Genomic DNA, 24,231 nt, shown 5'->3' with positions numbered 1-24,231 from the left:
GAGGATAATAAGTGGACAACTTTATGCCAATAAATTCAGCAATGGAAAATTCTTTTGAGAAATACACACTACCAAGGCTAATTCTAGAAGAAATAGAATGATAGATATAGATATTAAAGAAATATAATTTGAAGTTTTAAGTTTAAAACCTTCTCTCACATACACACAAATTCCTTCTGATTCTGATAGCATCACTGATGAATTCTACCAAATATTTAAGAATGTGCTTGCAAAGTGAATAAATGACAGTGGATCTGAAGACAACACAGAACTAGAAAAGTACACACAGAAAAGAAGGGGCTCCCAAGGGGCCTCTGAAAGACAATTGCTAAACTCTCTTGGCTAATATTTCTACCAATGGCGTAATGAAGAAGGCTTGGTAGCCAACCTCAGAACTGCTGTATAGTGGTATATATGTGTGGTATACATGGGTCGTATAGTGGTGTACATGTGAGGCCGTTCATGCATACAAACTTGACAAGCTGTCCTTCCATCATTGCTTCTTGATTGTTTTGTTCCTCTCCACTAAGCTTGTTCTTATTTTTTATAAAATTCTGAATATAACATTTCTTCAGGAATTGTTAAGCAGAACCAGGTAGATACAAATGATACTTTTATTTACCATCTTGGTACCCATTTATTCACTCAAAAAACATTAAGCACTCCTTTGCTATATATATATCAAGGACTCTCCTAAGGTCTGGATGAATAGTCCAATAAGACGTATTTCCTACCATAACAAGTTCCCTGTCTTGAGATATTTATAGATGAGGAATTCAATGGTTAACAGGCGATGGTTGGTGCTATGACAGAGCAATGCCATGACGCTTTAAGAATGACAGGGGCCTCTGGAGAAGGCGATGCTTAAACTGAGTTTTGAAGTTGGAACAGAAGTTAACTAGATGAAGCAAAGGAAAAAGTCATTTGGGCAGCATTAGCCTGCATTCTCCAGTACTCTTGCCTGGAGAATCCCAGGCATGGGAGAGCCTGGTGGGCTGCTGTCTATGGGGTCACAGAGTCAGACACGACTGAAGCGACTTAGCAGCAGCAGCAGCAGCCTGCATTAACCTGAAGGCTGAAAAAGCATGTCCACCTTGGGGAATTACAAGTGGTGCATTAGGACCAAGAGGAGAGCAGGAGAGAGAGGTTGGAGATGACACCAGAGCCGTGAGCAGGAGGCTGGGCTCTGAGAGTTTAGGCAAAAGTGTGGGCTTTATCCTGAGGGTGGTGGGGAGCCAGTGAAGAGACTAAACCCAGGAGAAAATGATTAGGCTCGAGTTTTAGGTCAGCAGGAAGGCCAGATGAAGGGCAGGAAGTTGAGTTTTGAGAAATTTTCAGTTCAGGAAGGAAATAATGAGTCTGAACCTAGGTAATGTCAGAGGAGATCTAATGTGTCCCCCAGAATGGCCAAAGTGGGAAAACAGCAGCCCTGAGGAATGGTGACTGGACTGGACAACTGGACAGGGCATCCTTCCTGCATGTGGGCGGCTCCCCACCAAACTCCCGCCCTTACACAACTGAAATAAGGATGTGCCAGGCATGGTGCTAGGCGATTTCCAGATCTCACCTAGTCCTCTCAGTAGCTGTCTACCCTGTAGTATCATCCCCATTTTACAGATCAGAAACCCAGAGCTTCTGGACTGCCTGACTCAAACTATAAATTTAATAGCATCTTCTTCTTCATGCCCTATGGATTTGTGAGCCAGTCTCACCTGTTTCTCTGGGAGGTCTGCTAATCCCTTTACTCTGCTGGTTATCTATAGCATCTCTCATCACCAACTCACCTCATTGCCAGAAAGGTGGTACATCCTGGCTTCCTGGAGCAGTGGGAAGACCTCCGGGCACTGTCTGATGAGAGGATCCGCTTCCACCATCTCCACAAAGTACCATGGGTCCAGAAGCGGCAAGCGCACATTCTCCAGGACGTAGGGGAGCAGGCAGAGTCGTTCTGACTGCTTGTGCCTAACCCAGCTCATCACAGTCTCAAACACCTGAGCCTCCTCTGTCACGTAAAGGTCATCACTCTTCAAAATATGGTACAGAGTGTCCACAGGAAGTTCCAGGAACTCCTCAGAGTTCAGGATCTGCACAAAGTTCTGGATGATGTAACTCTGAACCTGCTTCTTTAGACTGTCCAAGGAATGCGTGTCTGCCAGCCTCAGGATTCCAACACAATTTTCTGGGTTCAAAGCTTCTGTAAGGAAGCTGGCACAGGCATCCACCATCCGCAGGAACTAAGAGAACAGAAGGGTAGCAAATCAGGCCAGAAAATGACCAGTCCACAATGAGGTTGATCAGTGAGTTGTATGTAGTAGCAAAAATTTAGAAAGAACCCAAGTGACCCAAATAGGGGACTAGCTAAATAAATGAAAATATGTTCATATTTTTGACAGCTCTTGGGTCATTAAGAAAGCATGCTGTATCCAGCACAGCCAAAAATAAAATTTTAAAAATTAAAATAATGACACGGAGTGTACTTGGAACTAGAGAGGTCATGATGGGTCTAAAAAAAAGAAAAAGAAATGAAAACATGTCATAGAAAAATATTAAATGACATGGAAGACATTCATAATGTATTGAGTTGAAAAATCCATTCACTGAATCTTGATCAAATGTCCAGATTTAATCAGCAACTTGCAGGAAGCACAGGTGAAAGAGGAACATGTTCAATAATGCCATGGGAATACAATCAGCAAAAACCCAGACTGTGGGAAACTCTACAGAACAACCAGTTCAGTTTCTTCAACAAATACATCCGAAGGAGAAAGAGAGAAGTGAGAGGGAGTGGGCAGGGAGAAAGAGCTGAAGCATGAAAAGAGATTTAAAAGATACATCAACCTACAAGAAAATATAGCACTTTATTTGGAACACTAATTTAAACAAAATAATTTTAAAAGTCAGAAAAATATTTACAACGACCAACATTTGGTGATATAAAGCAACTATTACTTTTTAAATTTATATATTTATTTTAATTTGAGGATAATTACAGTATTCTGATGGTTTTTGCCATACATCAGTGTGAATCGGCCATAGGTATACGTGTCCCCTCCATCCTGACCACCCTCCACCTCCCTTCCCACCCTATCCCTCTATGTTGTCACAGAGCACCAGCTTTGAGTGCCCTGTAAAGCAACTATGATTAATTTTAAATATGGCAATAATGTTATGGTTATGTTTAAAGAAGTTTTGGGGGCTATATACTGAAATATTTTCAGGTAAAATGAGAAGGCACTTCACAAAAGCATATGTGTATTATGATACTATTTTATTTTTATAAAGAAAAAAAATTTTTGGTCATCGCAACAATAATCCTCCCACAGAAACAAGTCCCATAGGAATGGATGAAATATACTGTATAAACTATATAAGGCACCACACTCTGTAATGATGCTATGAGATTTTTTTCTTATTTTGTTCATATACTTTTAAAATCCTCTAAAATGAATAAGTAACACTTTTGTGATGAAAAATTAATTTTAAAATTAATTGGCTTCCATGTCTTATTTTTAAATTATCATCCTCTTCATAAGAATGTGAGTCTTATATATGTATACAGCGCTTTACAGTGACAAAGTTCTTTTGTGTCTGCTATATTATTTAATACCCGTTTTACAGATGAAGGGTCTCAAAATGCTCCAGTCCATTTTATTTGCTTCTCTCTGGAGCTTAGCTTTGAAGGAGTCAAGTTCTCAATGTTATTGGTTTGATCAATTAGAGGAAAGACAGAAAGAAGGAGACTGAGGGGACAGGGCCTGGTGGGAGGGTTGCTCTAAAGACAGGGCCTCGTCAGAGTAGAGACAGGTAGACCTGACCGGGGAGTGGGGGTGCAGGCTGCAGTCAAGAAACTCTAATGATGGGAGCTGAGGATGACAGGGTTTTGGGGCCTGAAGGGAAGGGCAGGACAGGTCTTGGGGTGGACCACACTGACTTAGGGTTTGTCCTTCATTTCAGAACATTCTAGGAGGAACAGGTTCCTGATGAGGGGATCAATCCCAATGGCAAAATATTTTTCCCTGTCACACTACACTTTTCAATTGTCCGTTTAGGAATCATTGACCTGAGGGTAAATGACCTGAGGAGAAAGTCTAAACTCTGCCTCGGACCACCTGGCCTGCTGGCCCCCGCCGCATGATCTGCTCCTCGCATGAGCAACTGTGGAAACAGTTGAGACAGAAATCTAACACCTGTTTAGTTGTTTGCAGATTTTCGGTTCAAAGAGTAAAAATATACAACCGAGACCAAGCCTCGCTGAGCCCTCAGAAGCTGTAACCAGAGCCCTGTGTGGCTCTGCCCACAGAGCCCTCTGAGAGGGCTGAAAGGGAACTCACTTAACTGGCAGGCTCTGGAGCAAAGCGGCAGGTACACCTCACCAGCATTTGCCTGAGAGAAAGGTGGTATGAAAATCAAATCGATTTTCTAAATAAGTAGACTATCTCTGGGAGGCCACCTCAGAACCTGGTAACAGTGGTTGCCTCTGGAAGGGAACTGGGGGCCTGCGTCAGGGTGGAGAGGGAGAATTACTTTTCACTTTTGCCTCTCTGTATCCCCTCCAGTTTCGTGTCTTGTGGAGGAATTATCTATTTATTCTATCTATGCTCACAAATAGAGAAAACACTAGAAGGAAATACATCAAAATGCTAATGGTGGTTATCTCAACTAAGTTTTGTAGATAAAGTTATTAATTTGTTTTTTGGATTTAGCTGTAGAGATCAAGTTTTCTGCACTGAGCAGGAAGTCGCTTTCAAAATCAGAAAAAAATAAAATAAATATTTTCTTGTGATTTTCAAGTATACAACAAGAAAATAAAATGTAAAAATAAATAAAGAAAGAAAGAACACATACTATGTGCCAGTCCTTTCCGTTAAGCAGCTCATTTAATACATACAACAACACTATCAAGTAGAGATTTGTTATTATATCATTGCTGTTTTATAAATGAGGAAACAGTTTCAGAAAAGTGAAGCAATTTCTTCAGAGACTTAAAATGAGAGGTAGAGCTAAAAGTTGAAAGTCTTCTCTTGTTCCAAAAATATATGTTTTTACATTATTTCAAGTCACCTCCAGTCAAATAGTGTGTGCAGAGGGACAAGGGCTTGCGTGCAGATGCCAAGGGCAATTTGTACACTTCACTGGAGCACTCAGATGGTCTGATCTGTCCAGACCCAGGAAGGCCCAGCTGACAAGATGCCAGTACTTACCCCAGCATGATGACCACTGAGGAGCAAAGAAGGAACCAGGAATGAGAATAAAATCAAGTACCAAAGTTCACACGTGTGAGAAACAGTGACCCACACGTGTCTCCCCGCACTCAGAAACCACCCATCCACCTGTTCTTCTCGCCAATATGTACTGAGCATCTGTTAGATCACAGGCCCTCAGCTGGGGCTCCCAAGGGGAGCAGAAAGAAATACAGTGCCCAGGCTCACTGGAAAAGGCAGCCAGTGGGGGAGGCAGGCAGGAATCAAATAATCATGCGGACTGTGTACAATTACTGCTGGGATAAACACTGTGTCACAGAGTTCAGTGATGCCGCTGCCTAGACTGAGAAAGTCTGCCCTTACCCCTCAAGCCGCGCCTATACATCAGCACTGGGACTCTCCCTGATGGAGTCACGCCTGTCTACTCACCTCCTGAAAACAGTCCTAAGCTTACCCGTCAGCACTGCCTTCCTATGCTCACACCATTTCATCAGCCAGGACCACCTTTGTCCCTCATCTCTGCCTGCTAAAATCCTCTTCCCATCACCTAAGCAAGTTTGACTCTGGAGCCCCACTTTTAAAGAAAGGATTCAAGAGAGTTCATCCCATCTACAACTGAGAAGTCCCCTTTTAAGTTTCCCTCAAAAAGGAGGAAGAAGGGAGTACCACAGCCATCACTTTATCTACACAGGGCTGTTTTCTTCATTCAGAGTTGTTTGATCTGGGACCAACGGATGCTCTTGCGAGTTTTTTAACCCCTATATTGTGTGGAAAAATTTGTTTACACACATGGAATTTTTCCAGAAATTGTGTCTGCAGGAGACACTGAGTTGCTCTCTGGTATCCATCCACCTGAGGACAAAACCCACACAAGAGGGATGGCCAGCCTGAAGGACCAGAAAGACACAGAGCCGAGGTCTTAATCAGACTGTGCGTGGAGCCTTCCCTGCCTCTGGATATTTTTTATTCTGGCTCGATACTTGGTTAAAATGAAAGAAGGGAGACAGAAGAGAAGGGAAAGGGAAAGAAGTGGAGAAATCCTATCTATTCATGAAGTTATTTCTCAAAAGCCACTTCCTCCTTCATGGCTTCTCCAGCTGCCCCACATGGAACCAGTTCCTCCCTCCTCTGGGCTCTACTAACCAACTCACCGCCCCTCTAGTAGAACAATGATTACATTTCTATTTTGTCCTATGGTCCAGTATCTCAAGGGCAGGTACTAGGTCATACTTGTGTTTTTATTTCCAGCAGCACTAGGCACAAATTCTGGCAAAAGAAGGGAAAAAGAGAAAGAGGAAAAAAATATTTTTCAGGTACTTAGTATGTACCACGATCTGTGCTAGATAATTTCTCATGCATTATTTTGTTTAATGAATAAATTTTCTATTTTTAATAAATACATTTTAAGTAGATATTAATATTACCATCAGTACAGAGGATGGAAGAGAGAATTCAAAGAGGCAAGTGTGTTGCCCAAGGTCACACAGTTGGTAGGTGGTAGAAATGATACTGGAGAGCACCTGGCTAATTCTCCTCCCTGAGCATCACCTTGCCTTTGTAACTGTTGCATTGTTAAGCTGACAAAATTCCAGGAGAGTCCAAAGACGACTTGTAAGGACAAGGGTGAATGGAGGGTCTCCAAGTTGCCTATATTCCCCCCCCAGAATGTGCTTCGATAAACACTTCTGGAAACTCTGGAAAAATTTTAAAGAGATGAGAATACCAGATCACCTGACCTGCCTCTTGAGAAATCTATATGCAGGTGAGGAAGCAACAGTTAGAACTGGACATGGAACAGACCGGTTCCAAATTGGGAAAGGAGTATGTCAAGGCTGTATATTGTCACCCTGCTTATTTAACTTATATGCAGAGTACATCATGCACAATGCCAGGCTGGATGAAGAACAAGCTGGAATCAAAATTGCTGGGAGAAATATCAATAACCTCAGATATGCAGATGACACTACCCTTATGGCAGAAAGCAAAGAAGAACTAAAGAGCCTCTTGATGAAAGTGATAGAGGAGAGTGAAAAAGTTGGCCTAAAACTCAACATCCAGAAAACTAAGATCATGGTATCTGGTCCCGTCACTTCATGGAAAATAGATGGGGAAACAGTGGAAACAGTGAGAGACTTGATTTTGGGGGCTCCAAAATCACTGCAGATGGTGACTGCAGCCATGAGATTAAAAGACGCTTGCTCCTTGGAAAAAAAGTTATGACCAACCTAAACAGCATATTAAAAAACAGAGACATTACTTTGCCAACAAAGGTCCATCTAGTTAAATCTATGGTTTTCCAGTGGTCATGTACAGATGTGAGAGTTGGACTATAAAGAAGGCTGAGCACCAAAGAGTTGATGCTTTTGAACTGTGGTTGGAGAAGACTCTTGAGAGTCCCTTGAACTGCAAGGAGATCCAACCAGTCCATCCTAAAGGAAATCAGTCCTGAATATCCATTGGAAGGACTGATGTTGAAGCTGAAACTCCAATGCTTTGGCCACCTGATGAGAAGAACTGACTCACTGGAAAAGACCCTGATTCTGGGAAAGATTGAAGATGGGAGGAGAAGGGGATGCCAGAGGATGAGATGATTGGGTGGCATCACTGACTCGACATGAGTTTGAGTAAACTCCAGGAGTTGGTGATGGACAGGGAGTCCTGGCATGTTCCAGTCCAGGGGGTTGCAGAGTCGGACACAACTGAGTGACTGAAGTGAACTGAACTGAAACACTTCTGAGTGTGAGGGTAGTGTTAATCAGAATCACGGGATCCCAGCCAGTGGCTAGGAAACTACTGAGCCAGTCATGGAGGCAAGAAACTCTTCTCTTTAAAAATATCTGATTTTGCTTCTTCATATTCAAGATTATTTAGGACTTTAGGGTAAGTTTTCAGATCTCAGTCTGTCCCAATTACACATGAATTTATTTATTAAACCTGCATGATGACAGATATTGGTAACAGATAATCAACTTCCTATTTGGGGTGGGCAGCATGTGAGTAAAAGTTTACACCCAGGCACCTGACTCTCAGAGCAGGGAGACTAAAAATATAATCAAAGAAACCACTTGAAACATGCTTGCAGTTCCCATGAGAAGTGTCTGCCTCAAAGAGAATGCACCTCCCCCCATTCCCACAGCCCCTCTGCTGCCTCCCTGTACACTCTCCAGAACCAGGCATCCTAAAGGATCTCACCACTGTGATTCCACATTTCACTAGAGCTTCCTTCAAATCCACTCCAGAAAAACGTAAGTCCTATTTTGGTCCAAATCAGGAATCCTATTGACCACAGTCCCTGTCTGGCCTTGGAGTCCTTGCAAATGATCTATAAAGACATTGATATTTTTAACTTCAAGCCCCAACAAATCAGTATATGTGAAGAGTGTGTTAATTGTTGATGAGATTAACAAAATTAAAACTTATTGGAAAGTGCTTCTGAATTCACTGTAAATATTTGTCACTATTTTTGTCTTCCCAAACAATAGATACAAAACAGCAAGCCATTCTCTTGTGGGGTCTGTGTTGGTAGTAACGAGCAGTCTTCATACAGATTGTAAGTTGCCCCTGATTCTAATCTTCTGCCTTTGCTCCTATCTCTCAAGCCAGATACCTGCCTAAGACTCTATGGGAATATACTCTCCCACCTTAGGAAGCCATCTGTTCCCTTCAGACTTTCAGTCCTTGCTCTAGACTTGGCTGAAAGATCTGCTGCTTCCTGGAAGCTATACAGGGTGGGCAGGAAAGGAAGGAGCTAAGACCTGCAAAAGGTCCACTCACTAAGGTGGGGCAGGTGCTGGGCAACTGAGGCGCATAGAGGTGCACTTACCTCATAAATGGAATCAAAATGAAAACTAAGGGGCAGTGCCCAAGGGTGTGGCAAGTTTGGTAGAGATTCAGGCAACAGACAGACTTTGAGTTCCCAGAGGACACAACGGGAGCCCCAACAGGCTAGCAGCATGCAATAGCGGGTACATGTGGGCCACACGAAGATTCAAGGGGCAAGCGGTACAGCTGTGGCTTAGTGACTCAGCCCAGGGAGAGTGTGAAGGCTGGGGAGGGACACCATTATAAGGATTAAACAGAATGATGGTGCCTGGGACATAGCTGATGCTCAAGACTTTGGGGGATTGGGTGTGTATGTATGTGTGTGAGAGAGAGAGAGAACACTTGTATACAGCACAGAAGCATGTAAATAAGTAGAAGCCAGGTCCTAAGAAGCAGGTCCATGCACACAGCTGCAACAAGTGGGACAGCAGGTAGAGAAGGTGAAACCTTCAGTCTTTATTTAAAAGTTCCTTCTGCCTGAAATACATTTTCCCAAACCCAGCTGCCACTTGTTGAAACCCAACCCATTCTATGAAGTCCAACTTCTACAGAGCCAGAAATTTCTATATTCTGCCTCAGGGTCTGGAAGCTCATTGGGAATCCTCGTTTTTGAGTCTTCAGCAGTAGTAATGGAGGCAGGTACAGGAGCCAGAAGTTCTGGGTTTAGACCCAGATCAAAGCTCTGCCACTTGATTAACTGAAATCTAAGCCACATCTAGAAAGTGGTGGGAATAATAAACCCACCTTACAGTCTCATTATCAGACCTGGCCTGCTCGTGCTCAGAACTACTGTCAATATCAAATAGGATCATGTAGGGGAAAGAATGTGATAAATTGCTACTTAAATGTGATCTATATTTATAATTTTCATCTTTATTTCACCCTGAAAGATACTCACGAAGTACCTTGCACACAGCAGATACTTAGTAATTTGTGTAGTTAGGTAGCAGAAAAAGTCAGAATCTGGTAGCATTGTGGATGACATTGCAACTAAAACCCCACATCTCACTTCCTTATTCCACAGCTTGTAAACAATAAGTAGGGCATTCCAGGCTTACTGACTCAGAGAAGGGTGAGAGAGCAGATGAAAGAAGACAATTTTGGCTTTTGTGTTTCTAAATATACTTTTAGAACTTATACTAGAAAAATAGTTTTGAAACCACCAATTAGCAGTAATAACTGGGCCTTTTGACCTTCAAACTCCAGAATACTAAGAGCATGGGCTTAAACTTCATGCCAAAACAGTAGAAATAGGAGATTGGATAATAATATAAGATTCAGCTTTTCTCACACTGGAGGAAATACCAGTTCTCTTGGAAGAGACAGGAGAAAGTAGAAGTCTAGTAATTGAGTGAGAAGCAGGTGTGGGCCCCTAGGATGGTTCCTGCCTTTCAAAGCAGGCCAGAACTCCAGAGTGAGGGGGCTGCTGGAAGTCCTTAGAGGTAGTAGATATGAGGACAAAAGAATGTGTGCCTTGACTGCCAAGATGAAATCAGAAAAGCAGCAGTCCGGAATAGCAGCCGCAGAAGAGAAACTAGAACATGTTGTTTCTAGACAAAGGGGGCCTAGGGCAGTTGCTCTGAGTTCCCTGTAGTTACAGATTCTCACAGGAGAGGAAATGGACGTTTCTTATGTGCCCCTTAGAGGGACACGGAAGTTGCTGAGAGTACTGGCAGACTGAAGAGGCCTTGAAAACAGGACGAGGAAAATGAAAACTGACCAGCAAGGACTGATGGCCGGAACCAGATGGGTCTAAGGACTTTCAGTTGATGCCAGGAGGGAAGGGCTTGATGATCAAGAGAGAGACTGATGGGAATATAGACTTCCAGCAGGTGCCAGCGTGAGCCAATGATGCAAATGACCATGGTAAGCCTGGGCCGGACACCTCTTTAAACGGTGTCCTGCCACAGTGTAAATGCACCCTGGAACTGTCTGAGCAAGCCAAGTCCTGAATTGATAAGGCTTTCCCGAAGTGAGTTATCATCATGTTGACTGCAGTTGCTGCCGCTGGTAGAATGGGGAGCTCAGAACAGAGATTAAGTTCAAGATTAGAAAACTAACAGACTGAGAAAGACAAATATATGATATCACTTACATGTGGAATTTAAGAAAATGTTACAAATAAACTTATTTACAAAACGGAAATAGACTCATAGACGTAGAAAACAAACATGGTCACCAAAGGAGATGGCAGGGTTGGGGAGAGACAAATTTAGGAATTTGGGATTAACATATACACACTACTATATATAAAAATTGGGCTTCCCAGGTGGTGCAGTGGGTAAAGAATCTGCCTGCAATACCAGAGATCCAGGAGACGTGGGTTCAATCCCTGGGACAGGAAGATCTCCAGGAGGAGGGCATGGCAACCCACCCCGGTATTTTTGCCTGGAGAATCACATGGACAGAGAAGCCTGGTGGCCTACAGTCCATAGGCTTTCAAAGAGTCAGACACAGCTGAAGCAACGGAGCGTGCACGCACACGTGCCACACCAGTGGGCCTTTGACCCCAGGGCCATCAGTGTCAATGGGCCAGCAACTCATGAAGTGACCTCCCGTGAAAAACCCTTGTCAAACATCAATAGTGGTGATTGGCTTGGTCAACTGAATTCTCACTTCTGCCTTTCTGGACTGGGAAATCCTCAGAGAGAAGCAATCGATGTTTAACAGGAAGAGAATAAAAGAAAACCTGAGAAGAGAATCAGAAAATTAGAGAGCAGCTGAGTCACATCAAAGGTGTGACAATTAAGAAACCTTTACTGCAAGCTGTGGAGGGGAAACCAAGGTAATCTGATTCATGCTGATTTTAGTCCCACTATCAGGGTGGTATAGACTTCTGTGGAGGTTCTAACATGACAAAATAAAATGCCAACTCTGGCATACTTTCCCTGGAAGGTAGCCATTATTGTCGTCCTAATTTTACAACTTAGAAAGCTGAGCCTCAGAAAATTTAAATAACTAAAACAAGTAACTGAACTTGGATTTGGGGAGAGGGGGGTGTGCAGTGTACTGGGTCTTAGTTACAGCACTCAGAATCTTCAATCTTCGTTGAGGCATGCAGGATTTTTTAAGTTGTGACCTGTGGGATCTAGTTCTCTGACCAGGGTTTGAACCCAGGCCCCCTGCATTGGTAGCACAAAGTCTTAGCCACTGGACCACCAGGGAAGTTCCCTGAACTTGGATTTAAAGCCAGGTTCTGCCTGACTCCAAAGCCCATGTTCCTTCTGCTCTGCCACCCTGCCGTATAAGAGACTATTACAGATAACTGTATATGTTTGACATCTAAAGAGATCCCCAAAGATATTATCCAGCATCGAAAAGAATAAGACGGTTGTACACATCCTGACTTGTAACAACCTCCAAAAATTATAGTGAAGCCAAATAAAGCAAGATGACAAAATGGAGGGTTTACTGTGCCAACGCTTTTGTTTAAAAAATGGAAGCAATGAATGAGGGTAATATATGCACATTTATCCTGGTACATACATAGAATAGGAAGGATAGCAAAACAGGAAGAAGAAAATCATCAGTGAAGATGGCAAATGTTTCACTATATCTCCCTATATTTCTGATTTAGAATAGATATGTTTTATCTATAAAAAATAATATTTTAAAAGCACAGAGTGATTCCAACAGCCTATAAACTTCTGTTCCTTATGGTGCCTCCAGGCATGAAAATATTACCAGTTTTCTATGTATGATACTTTAAAGAAAGTATCCAGAAGCAATAGCAATCAGAAAGTGGGTTAAATAGATGTCCAAAAGCTCACAGCACTCTTCTCTTATTTTCATAAGAATTAACACTCATAGGAAAATTAGTAAAATAGCCGCAGAGAAAAACTTACTATTTCTTGCCTAGAAAGTAAATGAGATTTGGAAAATTTTGAGGTAAGGGATTATCAGAATAGGAGAATCAACAATAAACAAAGCCTGGGACTTCCCTGGTGGTCCAGTGGCTAAGACTCCATGCTTCCAGTGTAGGAGGCCTGGGTTCAATCCCTGATCAGGGTACTAGATCCCGCATGTTGCAACAAAGATTGAATATCCTGCATACTTCAGCTAAGACCTGGTATAGCCAAATAAGTATCCAAAAAAAGTGGGGGGAGCCTCCTTTGTGGCTCAGTGGTAAAGAATCTGCCTGCCAGTTCAGGAGACAAGGGTTCGATCCCTGATTTGGGAAGATTCCAAATGCTGTGGAGCAGCTCAGCCGATGCACAACAATTGAGCCTGAGCGCCAGAACCCTGGAGCGGCAACCGCTGAAGCTCGCAGGCCCTAGAGCCTGCGCTCCACAACTAGAGGAAAGGCTGGGCAGCAACAAAGACCCAGCACAGCCAAAAATAGATGGATAGACACAGTTATATAGATAAACACAACAAACAAAGCCTGCTCTATTATCATATCTCTGTCCTCCTCTCCAGTCTCTCTCATTAAAGCTCATGAAGCTTTCCATTGAAGCTCACCACTTGGGGGAAAATGAAAAAGAAGACAAACAAGAAACAACTCTATGCCAAAATAATTTCCAGATATATTAAAAATTTAGATTTTTAAATTTAACAAGACTGATGAACTTGTGAGTCAGTATGTAATCAAGCAATGGGGAGGGTCATTCTAAAAATGCACACCAAAGGCAAAAACCATCAAAGACATGATCAACATTATCTGACTAAATGCTAGTTTTAAACTTTGTACATTAAAAAACTATAACTAAAAATTATGAGTTATACAATCAATGGAAAATATTTGTAATATTATCACAAAAGATTATTTACGATCTAAAGGGTTTTTATAGGTCTTGCTTGGAAAATCACCCCAAACTGAAAGGAGAACAAGAAACAGAAACACAAACTCCATCCTCAATGAAACCAAGAGACATCAGTAACCCCAAACCACACAGTATGAAGATTGGTAAGTGACTTTGCTGAGACAAGAAAGGGCACACTAAATTTGTCCCTCAGAACCCCCAAAAAAGCAGGAATATTAAAGTCCCCCCAAGCCAAGAATTTCAGGATAGATGGAGGTTGACAGCAGGGAATTGGTTTAAGAAGTTAAGCCTTCTGCTTATCCTTCCTACTGCTTGCAGTCTAACAAGATTTATCCAATGGAAAAAGGTTCTGGACTCAAGGACACCAGAAACTGAAGGAGACACATGAGGACATCTTACTTAAAGTACGGGGGTTAAGTCAAGATTTAAACACACACACACACACACACACACACACACACCCCTCTATATACCCGGTCTCTCCTCTTCTCTTTCTTTGGTGTTCCTTGGTTTGGCTATTTATTGACAAGGAAATTGGAGCACAAAACGTGAAACACACCCAAAGCCACACAGCTGGTAAGCAATGGAGCTGGCATTTAAATCCAGCAATCTGGCTCCAAGCTTTGCTTAAGCTGCTAACTCTCTCTGTATAAGTCACTGTACAAAAAAGGATCTGAAGTCTATATACCAAGGAAGCTGCTATATTGTCTCTGAATAGAAGGAGGTTGTAGGTAATTTTCATGGTTTTTTTTTTTTTTTGGCTTGTTTGTATGGGTTCCTAATTTCTGAAATGAGTTTGTATGTTATTATAATTTATAAATATTTAAAAACCGCATGTTGAAAAACATTATCTCCTCAGCCTATCATACAGGACCAACTTTAGCTTAGTGGGAGAAACAGAAGACCTGGTTACTAAATCCAACTGTCATTCAAAGCACATAGTAAGTGCTCAATAAAATTTCTATTCATTAAGCATCTACTTTGGTGTCGGGCACTATACCTGATGCCATAATTGCTATTACTGTCAGTGTTACCTGTCTATCTTTAGACAAGTCAACTACCCTTTTTGGGTCCCAGGAAAGGAGATTAGCATGAAGGTAACAATGACAACTGTGGCTTGACTGAATTATGGTGAATGAGGTGATTCTCCCAAAGTTATTGGTCCTTTGGGAGGCATCGGTGAAAAGAGGATACTTGCCTTGTAAGAGAAAGTTCTGAAAAAGTATAAAAGCTGAACTGGATCTATGACACAAGAAGGATTTCCGTGAAGTTAGACTGGCAGAATAGTGAGTAGAAGGGATGCTGAGCATGAGATTGCTAAGCCCCTCCCTCCACATAACAGGATATTTCCCTGCCAGTGAATAAGGCCAAGGGTTTAAGCAGACAATGACAGTAAGGGCAAGGGGCTAGGTGTACAGATGGTAACTGACTTGGTGACATAGCCAGATAAGGTGTGGCTAGTCCTTTGGGAAATAACTTATTCTGTATCTTTAAAATACCCTGAGGAAACTGAGACAATAAAATTGGTTAACCCTGCAGAGACCCATTGCTTAGAATCATAGTGCATTTTCATGGTTGATTTTTCTCCCTTTTTCCACTTTCCTTCCCTTGCTGGGCTTCTTAAATCCGGCCTCAACTCCAGCCTCAACAAAGATAATCCCATTGTTCCTGATCTCTGCCGTAGACCCCTCTTTCCCCACATTCCCAGACTATTTTCTGTCCTTTTCCACTTCTGACCTACTGACTATCCAAGAGTATGCCAACCCCCAAACTCCCAGACAAGATCTGATGCTCGTCTCCAGTTCCTGGGAATGATCTTGACCTGTCCCTGGACTCTGTTTATCATAAATCTCAACATCCTCAGTGGGAGAATCTCTGTCATAACCCAGTGGAACTGAGTCCAAAGCGTAATCTTAGACCTAGGCAAAGATGGTAACTCAGGATGGAACTCCTGTGATAATTGTAGACACAATTGACAGAAGCTATGGGTCTAATTATTTTATGAAACTAAATATAATTATTGTAATCAGATGGAAACATAGTTAGATGTAAACAATAAGACAATTTTGAAGGTTCTCTATTTATCTTTCATGATACCGTTCATGAGAAGTTCTCTTCTTCACACCCACCACAAATTGCTGACTAGTGAAGTTCCCGCTTCCCCTGAAGTCTAGACACTGATCCCTGAGAGGCTGCATGTATAGTGGAAAGTAGGTGGCCTCTGGGCTCAGAAAGCCCAGGGTTCAAATTTCAGCCTTGTCACTTATTCTCTATGTGCCTAAATTTACCCACCCATAAAGTGGGAGAAAGTGACTATACCCCTGGGTTGTGCTAAGGAGTAGAAGGTACACATATGAATTGGTGACTGCAGCTCCCCCAAATCCCCCACACTCTAATTATGCTTCTGTAAATCATAGTCATTGTTCCTGGAGTCAGGAACCAAGTTCCTGGAGTCTAGGCACCAAGCTCCTCTGGCTTCGTCTCATTAAGGAGTCAGTGACTCAGCTCACCATCCCTCGGGACATTTCAAGTGAGCACAGGCCCAGCTGTGTGTGTCCCAGGTACAGGCCTGGGCGCCAGGCCTGGCAGATCTCCAGAGAAGTGCTGCTTTCTTCTCTCCAGAGGAAAGCACGGGGCCTGTTTGTTCACACACCTGGAAAAGGTTAGCAGCTTCCAGGACGCGCTGGACGTTCTGTTTGGTGATGAGCGCCTTGCTGGTGTACGTGTAGTCCAGCAGAGTATGCATGGTTTCCGCGTCCACCCCTTTGATAACGATCCTCTTCTCGTACTTCTCCTTTAAATCATTGCAGAACATGGCCCTGGGAGAGAGATGTGCGAACGTGAGTCCAGCTGAGACCCTCGGCTCCAAATCTAAACAGACTCCCTTCAGACCTGTCTGCCCCGGTGGGACAGCAAGGTGCGCAAGGTGCGGACCTGGAGTGACTGTTGTCTGTCCCTCAGTGCCCGGCACACACCAGACGTCCCGTGAGTGCTTAGTGAACTGACGCGTCCTGCTCTGCTAGCCCCAAGTCTGGTTCCCCAGTCAGTCCCAGACCTCAAGGGACACCAGGAGCCCTACTGGCTCGCCTGGCAGGATCTAGAGCTACTTTTTATTGGCTCAAAGTGTGGGGTTCTTCTGGAGGCTTGTGACAATGCCAAAGCCTTTCCCCAGAAACTGTACTCACCGAGGCAGGATCCACCAGGAGGGAGCCCTGGTGACAGGATGTACTTTCTAGAAGGGGGACTTTCACCCCAACACCGAGGGCACCTGTGCCTCTAAATTCTCTTCCTGCTCCCTTTGCCATACCTCCTATTTATCTCTGGAAATCGCTGGTCAGTTTCTTTCTGCTATTTCCTCATCTACAGAACAGAGGTGACTGCTTGTGGTTTTCTGGGAACAAACATCAAAACATCAGAAAGAGAGATAATTGAGAAAAGAGAGAAAAAGAAAGAGAGGAAGGAATCACTTGACCAGCTGACTTTTTGAACCTTTTGTTTTCACCAGTGAGATCTTCTCCCCCGGGTCTCCCTCTGTCCTTCTTCTTGTCTTTGTTTTCATCAATAACAATCCCCTCCCCTTCTCCCTCTTCTCTCCTCGCTCAACTGGCCTCTTCACCCTTCTCCCCTCAGAATATGACAGCATGACACAGACAGTAAACGTGAATTCTGTAAAGTTAACAAATCCCAGGCTGGAACCAAAGAAGCAGTGATGTCCTTTGGACAGATGACTGATCTACACCCCAGTTTTTTCAGCCGTAAACTCTGTTGGCCAGAGGGGCACAGAGTCAAGTGTGGAACCACACACTTTGTGAAGTGTGATCGTGAAGCCCTTACCTTGCCGCCTCCTGATTCCACAGAGAACTCTGCCATCACGGCAACCACACAGTTTCTTAGCTCAACCTGTCTTCCTAGGAGGAGCTGGACAACCTCATTTTCTAAACCTCCCTTTGAGTCTCTAGAGCAGAGCTACCTGATAGAAATTTGATGCAAGGTATATGTGTAATTTAAAATTTCCTAGTAACCATAATTTTAAACATAAAAATGAGATAAAATTAATTTTGATCTTTTATTTAAGATCAAATATCGCTTCAACATGTAGCAAATATTTTTAGCTATAAATGAGATAACTTACATTTTTTTTTAATACTAAGCCTTCAAAATCCATCATGTATACTTTACACTTAAAGCACATCTCAGTCCAGACCAGCCGTAATTCAAATGTTCAGTAGTCACATGAGGCTGGAGGTGAGTGTATTAGGCAGTGCAGCCCTAGAACATTAATCCTGAACTCTGCTGTTGGGTCACCAAGATCTGCAAACATCTCAGGGGATAAAGTCAATGTCACCCACATTAATGTCATATACATGAACACATGGGAAATAGAACATTTAGAAGGAGAGGGTGGGCAATGATAATGGGGTCAAATGAAGCTTCATGTAATTAAGGCAGCATATCACTGGAATCCTACCAAGGTGAAATTTAGAAATACCCCTTCACCTGATACGTGATTTTAAAATTAGTAAAAAGTGACTTTGTTGAATCTGTTCGATCTCAAACATTCTAAGGAAAATTTAAAAAGTCTACTTTGCTCTAGACATGTTTTAATATTAAATGAGATAGGTATATAAATTGTCTAATTAAATGCCTTATACTTTGAGGGGCTCTTATGCATTTTGCAGGTCCCAGATGACATAATTATACGGGCTGTCTGAGATCATTTGGACTCTTGGTGGGGCTATTACTGCTAGACACAACTTCTGAATTCTCTCTTAGAATCTGTCACTGAACAACATCCTGCCCCAGTTCAGCTAATACATAACTGGGTGTCTGGATCTCCCAGAAACCAACCCTCAGGAGCTGGTGATGTATTAGGGGTATGTGGGAGGGAAGATGAGGAGGGGAGGAGGCCAAGCAAAGCAAAAGTCATATAGAAAATCACTTGGGCCTAGTCCTGCAGGACCTCTGAAGAAGACATTCCAGAGTAGTCCCAATGAGAGGCAAAGTTGGGCTGTGATACTCTGGCACCTCTGACAGTTACGGGCACCCCTGGAGGAGGTCAATTCTCAGGCCCCTCTGGATTTTGATGTGGGTGACAAGCACTCTGCACAAGCAGAGTGAGCCCAGGAGCCTGGGGAGGGCGGGGAAAGCCCTGCAGTCCTGGTTGTTGGAAGGTAGAGAGAGCTGTGATGTCTAGGTTCCGATGCTATCTCACCATGTCACAAGTGAGCAAACCTTGGTTTAATTCTCTGTAAAATGATTTAACAATAGTCCCTACCCCAGTGATCTTCTGGGAAGAATAAGATAATACTCACAAAGAGGTTGAAACAATAGCTAGCACTCACTAAGGCAAGGCATCTCTGGCTGGTCAGAGGACTCAGAAGGCTGTGGGAGATACTCAGAGCAGACGGCCAACCCCACTCTATCTCACAACCTGGACCTGCCAGCATTAGGCTTGGTTCCAGTCAGGTCTCTGCACAGCTGCCTACCACTCATCCAGCATAGAGTTAGGGCCAGGGCTGCTCACAAACTGGTCTAGGGACATTAGCATGGTGTGGGCACACAATAGAAGCTCAATAAATGTTCATAGGAGAGAGAGGAAGGACATGCTGTAAAGACTGTGTCTTTAGACACAGAGCCCCCTTGGAAGTTTTTTCTTTTGCCTGGTTTGGGTCCCAAAGTGCCAGCATGTCTCTGCTTTTCTCTGAGACTTTTTTCACTGATTTTCTGCCACTTAAATAAACTCTCCTTGGCCACAGACACTGTGCTGAACACAGATAAGATGAAACTAAGGAGAAAACTATATATTTCTCATAGACCAAACTCCTAGGCCTGCTGCTGCTCTCTGGGAGATACATGGAAACACTTTGGCAACGTCGTGATCCCATGAAAGGCCCACAACCCGGGCAAAGTGGGCCCTAGCTTTCCACTTTAATAACAGTAATCTCCCACTGTTAGATTTATAGCATTTGTAGGCCAAACAGCAGAATCTCTTTTGATTATTATATCCATTCTAAAATGTATTTATTTATTTATGGCTGTGTCGAGCCTTCGTTATGGCTCACAGGCTTCTCTCTAGTTGTAGCATGCAGGCTCAGTAGTTGTGACATGCAGGCTTAGGTTGCCCCTCGGTGTGTGGGATCTTAGTTCCCCAACCAGGGATCGAACCTGCCACCCCTGCATTGGAAAATGACTTCTTAACCTCTGGGCTTCCAGGGAAGTCCCTAACATACCCATTTTATAGGTGACAGACTGAGGTAAAAGTTAAGTGAATTGACCAAGACTCTCCAGGTTGTCAGCAATCGAATGGGACCCGGAACCTAGGGACTTTGATCTGGAGTTCACCAGTGCACTAAGGAAAACAGCAAGAGTTCAAGGCCATCTTTCGGGGATCATCCAGTGTCAGCACTGAGTGAACCAGGCCACATTTTGCTCCCTGAGAGCACAGCTAGGTTTGTTGCTAACCATTTACCCCTTAGCTTCTGCAGGAGACAAAACTGTTGTGTAATAAAAATACTTTCTAGACAGACACCAAGTCTCATGAGATTCTTGTAAAACAGAGGTAGTTATGAAGATCCTCTTTTCACAGTTAGAAATAGTCTCAACATAGGGAGTCAGTTGCCCAATACTTCAGCAGTGAGTCAGTGCCGACCCCGAAATAGAGTTCATCTCCCACAACAGCCATGGAAATAGCCATGGGCCAAAGTTTCCTGGAATGAAGTCAGGCCATGGCCCCATCCTTCTGTCTGGGCTTCACTCCCCTCCAAGCTCTGCCAGCCTCACTCCTGACTTTATTCAGGTCTCTACTCGGATGTCACTCCCTCAGGGTGACCATCCCTAGCACTCAGTCTAAAATAATCACTCCCTAATGTCATCTCCATTGTTTTTCTTCACAATCCTGTACCAACCTGAAGCTATATTACACATCTATTGTTAACGAGTTTAATAATTGTCTCTCTGCTAGAACACGAGCTGAGTGAGGGCAGGGACTATGCTGTGCTCAACACTATATCCTCAGGGCTAGAATAGTGCCTGGAACCTAAGTAGACATTCAGTAAATATTTGGGGAGAGAATAAATGAATGAATGACAGCAAACTTGTGCTTCTAGATCTTCCATGTTTGCTTTTGACAGGGCTGTGCCCCTCCAAAAATTATTAAGCATTCTACAGGATGAGGCCCAAAGAGACCTGCCCACTGAGAACACCCATCACACCCCTGAGTCCAATGCCTGGAGCTTAAAGAGAGTGCACCCACACCAAAACTTCCCACTCACAAATTCAATGAGTTCTTCATGTTCCAACAGCTCCTAAATGTCATCCATTCAGAATTTTCAATCAGCCCAACTTTGCTTTGGTTCCTCCCACCCACTAGGCCTCCACACTTACCACAGAACTTCCTGCCTCCTGAAGCTCTAACCCCAATCACAGTACTATAAACAAATATCAACTTCCAGCAGCACCACCCCCCTGTCATTCCTAGACCAGCTACGCCCATGTTGCCCCCGTCCTGTTCTTCTAACACTTCACCATCACCTTAACACCAAGAACTAACTCCTCTGCATCAGTGAGGTATTCAGGGTTGGAATAGCTCTAATGGCAGTTGCAAACTGAGTTAAATTCTACTTAAGGATATATGTATTCTTATAGCTGATTCACATTGTTGTACTGCAGAAACCAATACAATATTGTAAAGCAATTATCCTCCAGTTAAAAATTTTAAAAAAGGATATGTGTCAATATGCATAAAATTGGCCAAAAAATGTTTTTTAAATTAGCAATCATGTGCTGCTCAATGGACACTATATTGATAAGAAAGGATTTTTGAGGGACCTCCCTGGTGGTCCAGTGGCTAAGACTCTGCTCTCCCGATGCAGGGGACCTGCATTCAGTACCTGGCAGGGAAGTGGATTCCACATGCTGCAACTAAGAGTTTGCATGTGCAACTAAGAATTCTCATGCTTCAGCTAAGAATTCACTTGCTGCAACTAAAGATCCCACATGCCACAGCTAAGACCTTGTGCAGCCGAATAAATAAATATCTTTTAAAAAGAAAGGATTAAGTAAACCCAATGTGGCCAGTCAAAGGGGTTTCCTCTGCAAAGGAAACACAGAGTCAGTGGAAGCAATGGTGACCCTAGCATTGGATGACATCACAGGCTATGGTCCCCAGCACCTCTAAGCTAAAGGCACCAAACCTTCCACCTGCCATTTCCTAGACAAAAGATCTATGTAGACATGTGGCTCAGCCCAGTTTCTGACCTCAAGCTATTCCCTAAGCCCTACCATGTAGACCCTGTCCCAGCACAGGAGTCCTGCCCACATCCCTGGCCTGCAGGCACTCCAACCTCGAGGATGATGGGTCTCAAAGTATATGTCATGCACGACTTGCATCAGAATTCCTGGGTTGTTTCTTAAGAAAGCAGAATTCTGAACCCCACCCACCCTAGACCTTCTGAACAAAATTTCTGGCAGTGGGACTGGGAATATAAATGTTACTAGGCTCTCCCAGCCCCCACCCATAATTGTTTTGCAAACCAAAGTTTAAGAATCACTGCCCTAGAGAGAGGTCACCTCATTTCCCAACTGAATTCCCCTTGGCTAACCCCAAGAAGGAGATTGGACTAAGGCCCAGGTCAAGGAACTAACTGGTTGTGGTTCTGGGACAGATAACGCCCTTGAAAGTCTTCCCTTCCTGTAGTTTCTTCTTCTCATCTTCTGAGATCCAGACCTCCTAGAATTCCATGAGGCCTAAGGCTGCCCCCTACATTGGGAATTTGCGGGGCAGGAGTAGTACTCCTCCACCATTTCCCAACCTGGTGTCCTGGCCTCTCAAGTCTTTCTCTAACTTAGCTGTTTAGACAGGGCCCCTGCAGCTTACATTCAAGTACCGCACTTCACTAGACCTAGGAGCTCTGAAACAGGATGTGATGGCAAACCCCTATTAGTAACAAACAGTGTGCAATTCCTTGTTCTTATCTGCTACACACATGTAAATCTCATATACCTGGAGGGGCGCCTTCAGAGAAGGATTTGGAGGTTCATGGCCATCTCTCCTTCCACTCTAGAGAAATGACCAACAGTACTCTGCTGTCTCTCTTCAGGGCCTGGAGTCAGCTCCCTGAATTCTCAGCTGCTCGTTCAATATTTTCTCCAAACGAACAGACAGGCTGGAACCCAGGAGTTGCCCCCACCTGATTCTAAACACCATCAGACCTGAAAAGAACTGTCTCTGCCAAGCCCCTTGCCCAAGTTCACCACTCCTTAAGGATGCTGCACGTGTACCCCTATGGGACTGAACGCCAGCCTTGTTTCTATAGAAGCAGCCCTCCCAGCCCTACTGGACCACTGCTGAGGCCTGTGCATGGCATCGATGGCCTCAGCCCATCCAAATTTATGACAGAAGGAGGGGCTTGTACTGACCAGCAAGGTCAGGCAGAATACACATCAGCCATCCATTTGCCATTTTTGTCTTTTCTGAAATTTTTGTCACTGAGAAAAGCAGGATTACAATTTTTTTCCTTCCAGATTGAGTTGGTGTAGTATATTCTGGTTACCAAAATACTCAGAGCTTTGGGACTTTGAAATGGTAAAGATTCATGATATGTGAAACAGCATGATATACAAATGCATGGTCTTAATTACATAAAAAATGATGCTTAGTTGCAAAAATACACAAATGAGACCTAGAAGGACACATCAAAGGACACATCGGTAAACCGATGGCGATTATGAATGACTTTGTTTTTAGCTTCTTGTGTTTTTTTATTTCCTGTTATACACATGTTAACTTTTAAGAAATAAATGTTATTTTAAAAACCTTAAAACAACAGCATCAGTCACAGCAAATGCTTGTGGCCAGAATTCAGCAATGATTCAGTCACAAAGATATAATGGAAGTTCTTATTTTGGCTGCCCAACATCATTCCTAATCATTTTAGGAGGAGTACTCAGATTTTCCTTTGAGGAACTATCCCTCCTCCAATACCAGTCTGGGAGGGTTGTATGGAACCAGTCCCACCTCTTAGACTAAGGTTAGCATAGTCCATATGTCTTCCAAGCCACAGTGCCTGGGTCACAGATGGGCACACGAAGAAACCAGTTCAATTGAAACCAATTCCAGAACTTTCTCCAGAATTATTGGGAAAGAGAAACTCTCTTCCCAGTGGGGCTGCTGAGCTGAGAGAAATAAAAATTCTGGTTTGGGAACGCATGTAAGAATTAAAGATTTTAAAATTAAAAAAATAAAAAATAAAAAAAATTCTGAGAGGCTAGAGACCTTCTTGCTTCCATGTGTGAAGACCCCCTGAGAGAGAGAGACCAACACAAAGGAGAGAAGAAACAAGAGACAGTGAAACTTGAGTCCTGATGACATTACTTGAGCCAATACCCTTGCACTTTCAAATCATGTGTGGAAATACATTTTTTTTATGTGCTTCAACCAGTCTGAA

At 43.3% G+C, this 24,231-nt stretch overlaps 1 protein-coding gene across 1 annotated transcript in view; it reads right to left on the bottom strand.

Annotated features, from left to right (window-relative positions):
- Positions 1 to 24,231, bottom strand: part of KLHL6 (kelch like family member 6) — an 81,909-nt gene that overhangs the window by 44,531 nt on the left and 13,147 nt on the right. The window contains exons 2-3 of the mRNA XM_004003107.6: positions 16,440 to 16,605; positions 1,785 to 2,234 (exon numbers count right to left, since the gene is read on the bottom strand). Of these exons, the coding sequence (XP_004003156.1) occupies positions 1,785 to 2,234; positions 16,440 to 16,605 (616 nt within the window). The remainder of the gene's footprint in view (positions 1 to 1,784; positions 2,235 to 16,439; positions 16,606 to 24,231) is intronic.

The sequence above is a fragment of the Ovis aries genome, chromosome 1, assembly GCF_016772045.2.
Source record: "Ovis aries strain OAR_USU_Benz2616 breed Rambouillet chromosome 1, ARS-UI_Ramb_v3.0, whole genome shotgun sequence".
NCBI classification, from domain to species: Eukaryota; Metazoa; Chordata; class Mammalia; order Artiodactyla; family Bovidae; genus Ovis; species Ovis aries.
The sequence above is the reverse complement of the archived record's forward strand: the minus strand, read 5'-3'. Positions and strand labels throughout refer to the sequence as shown.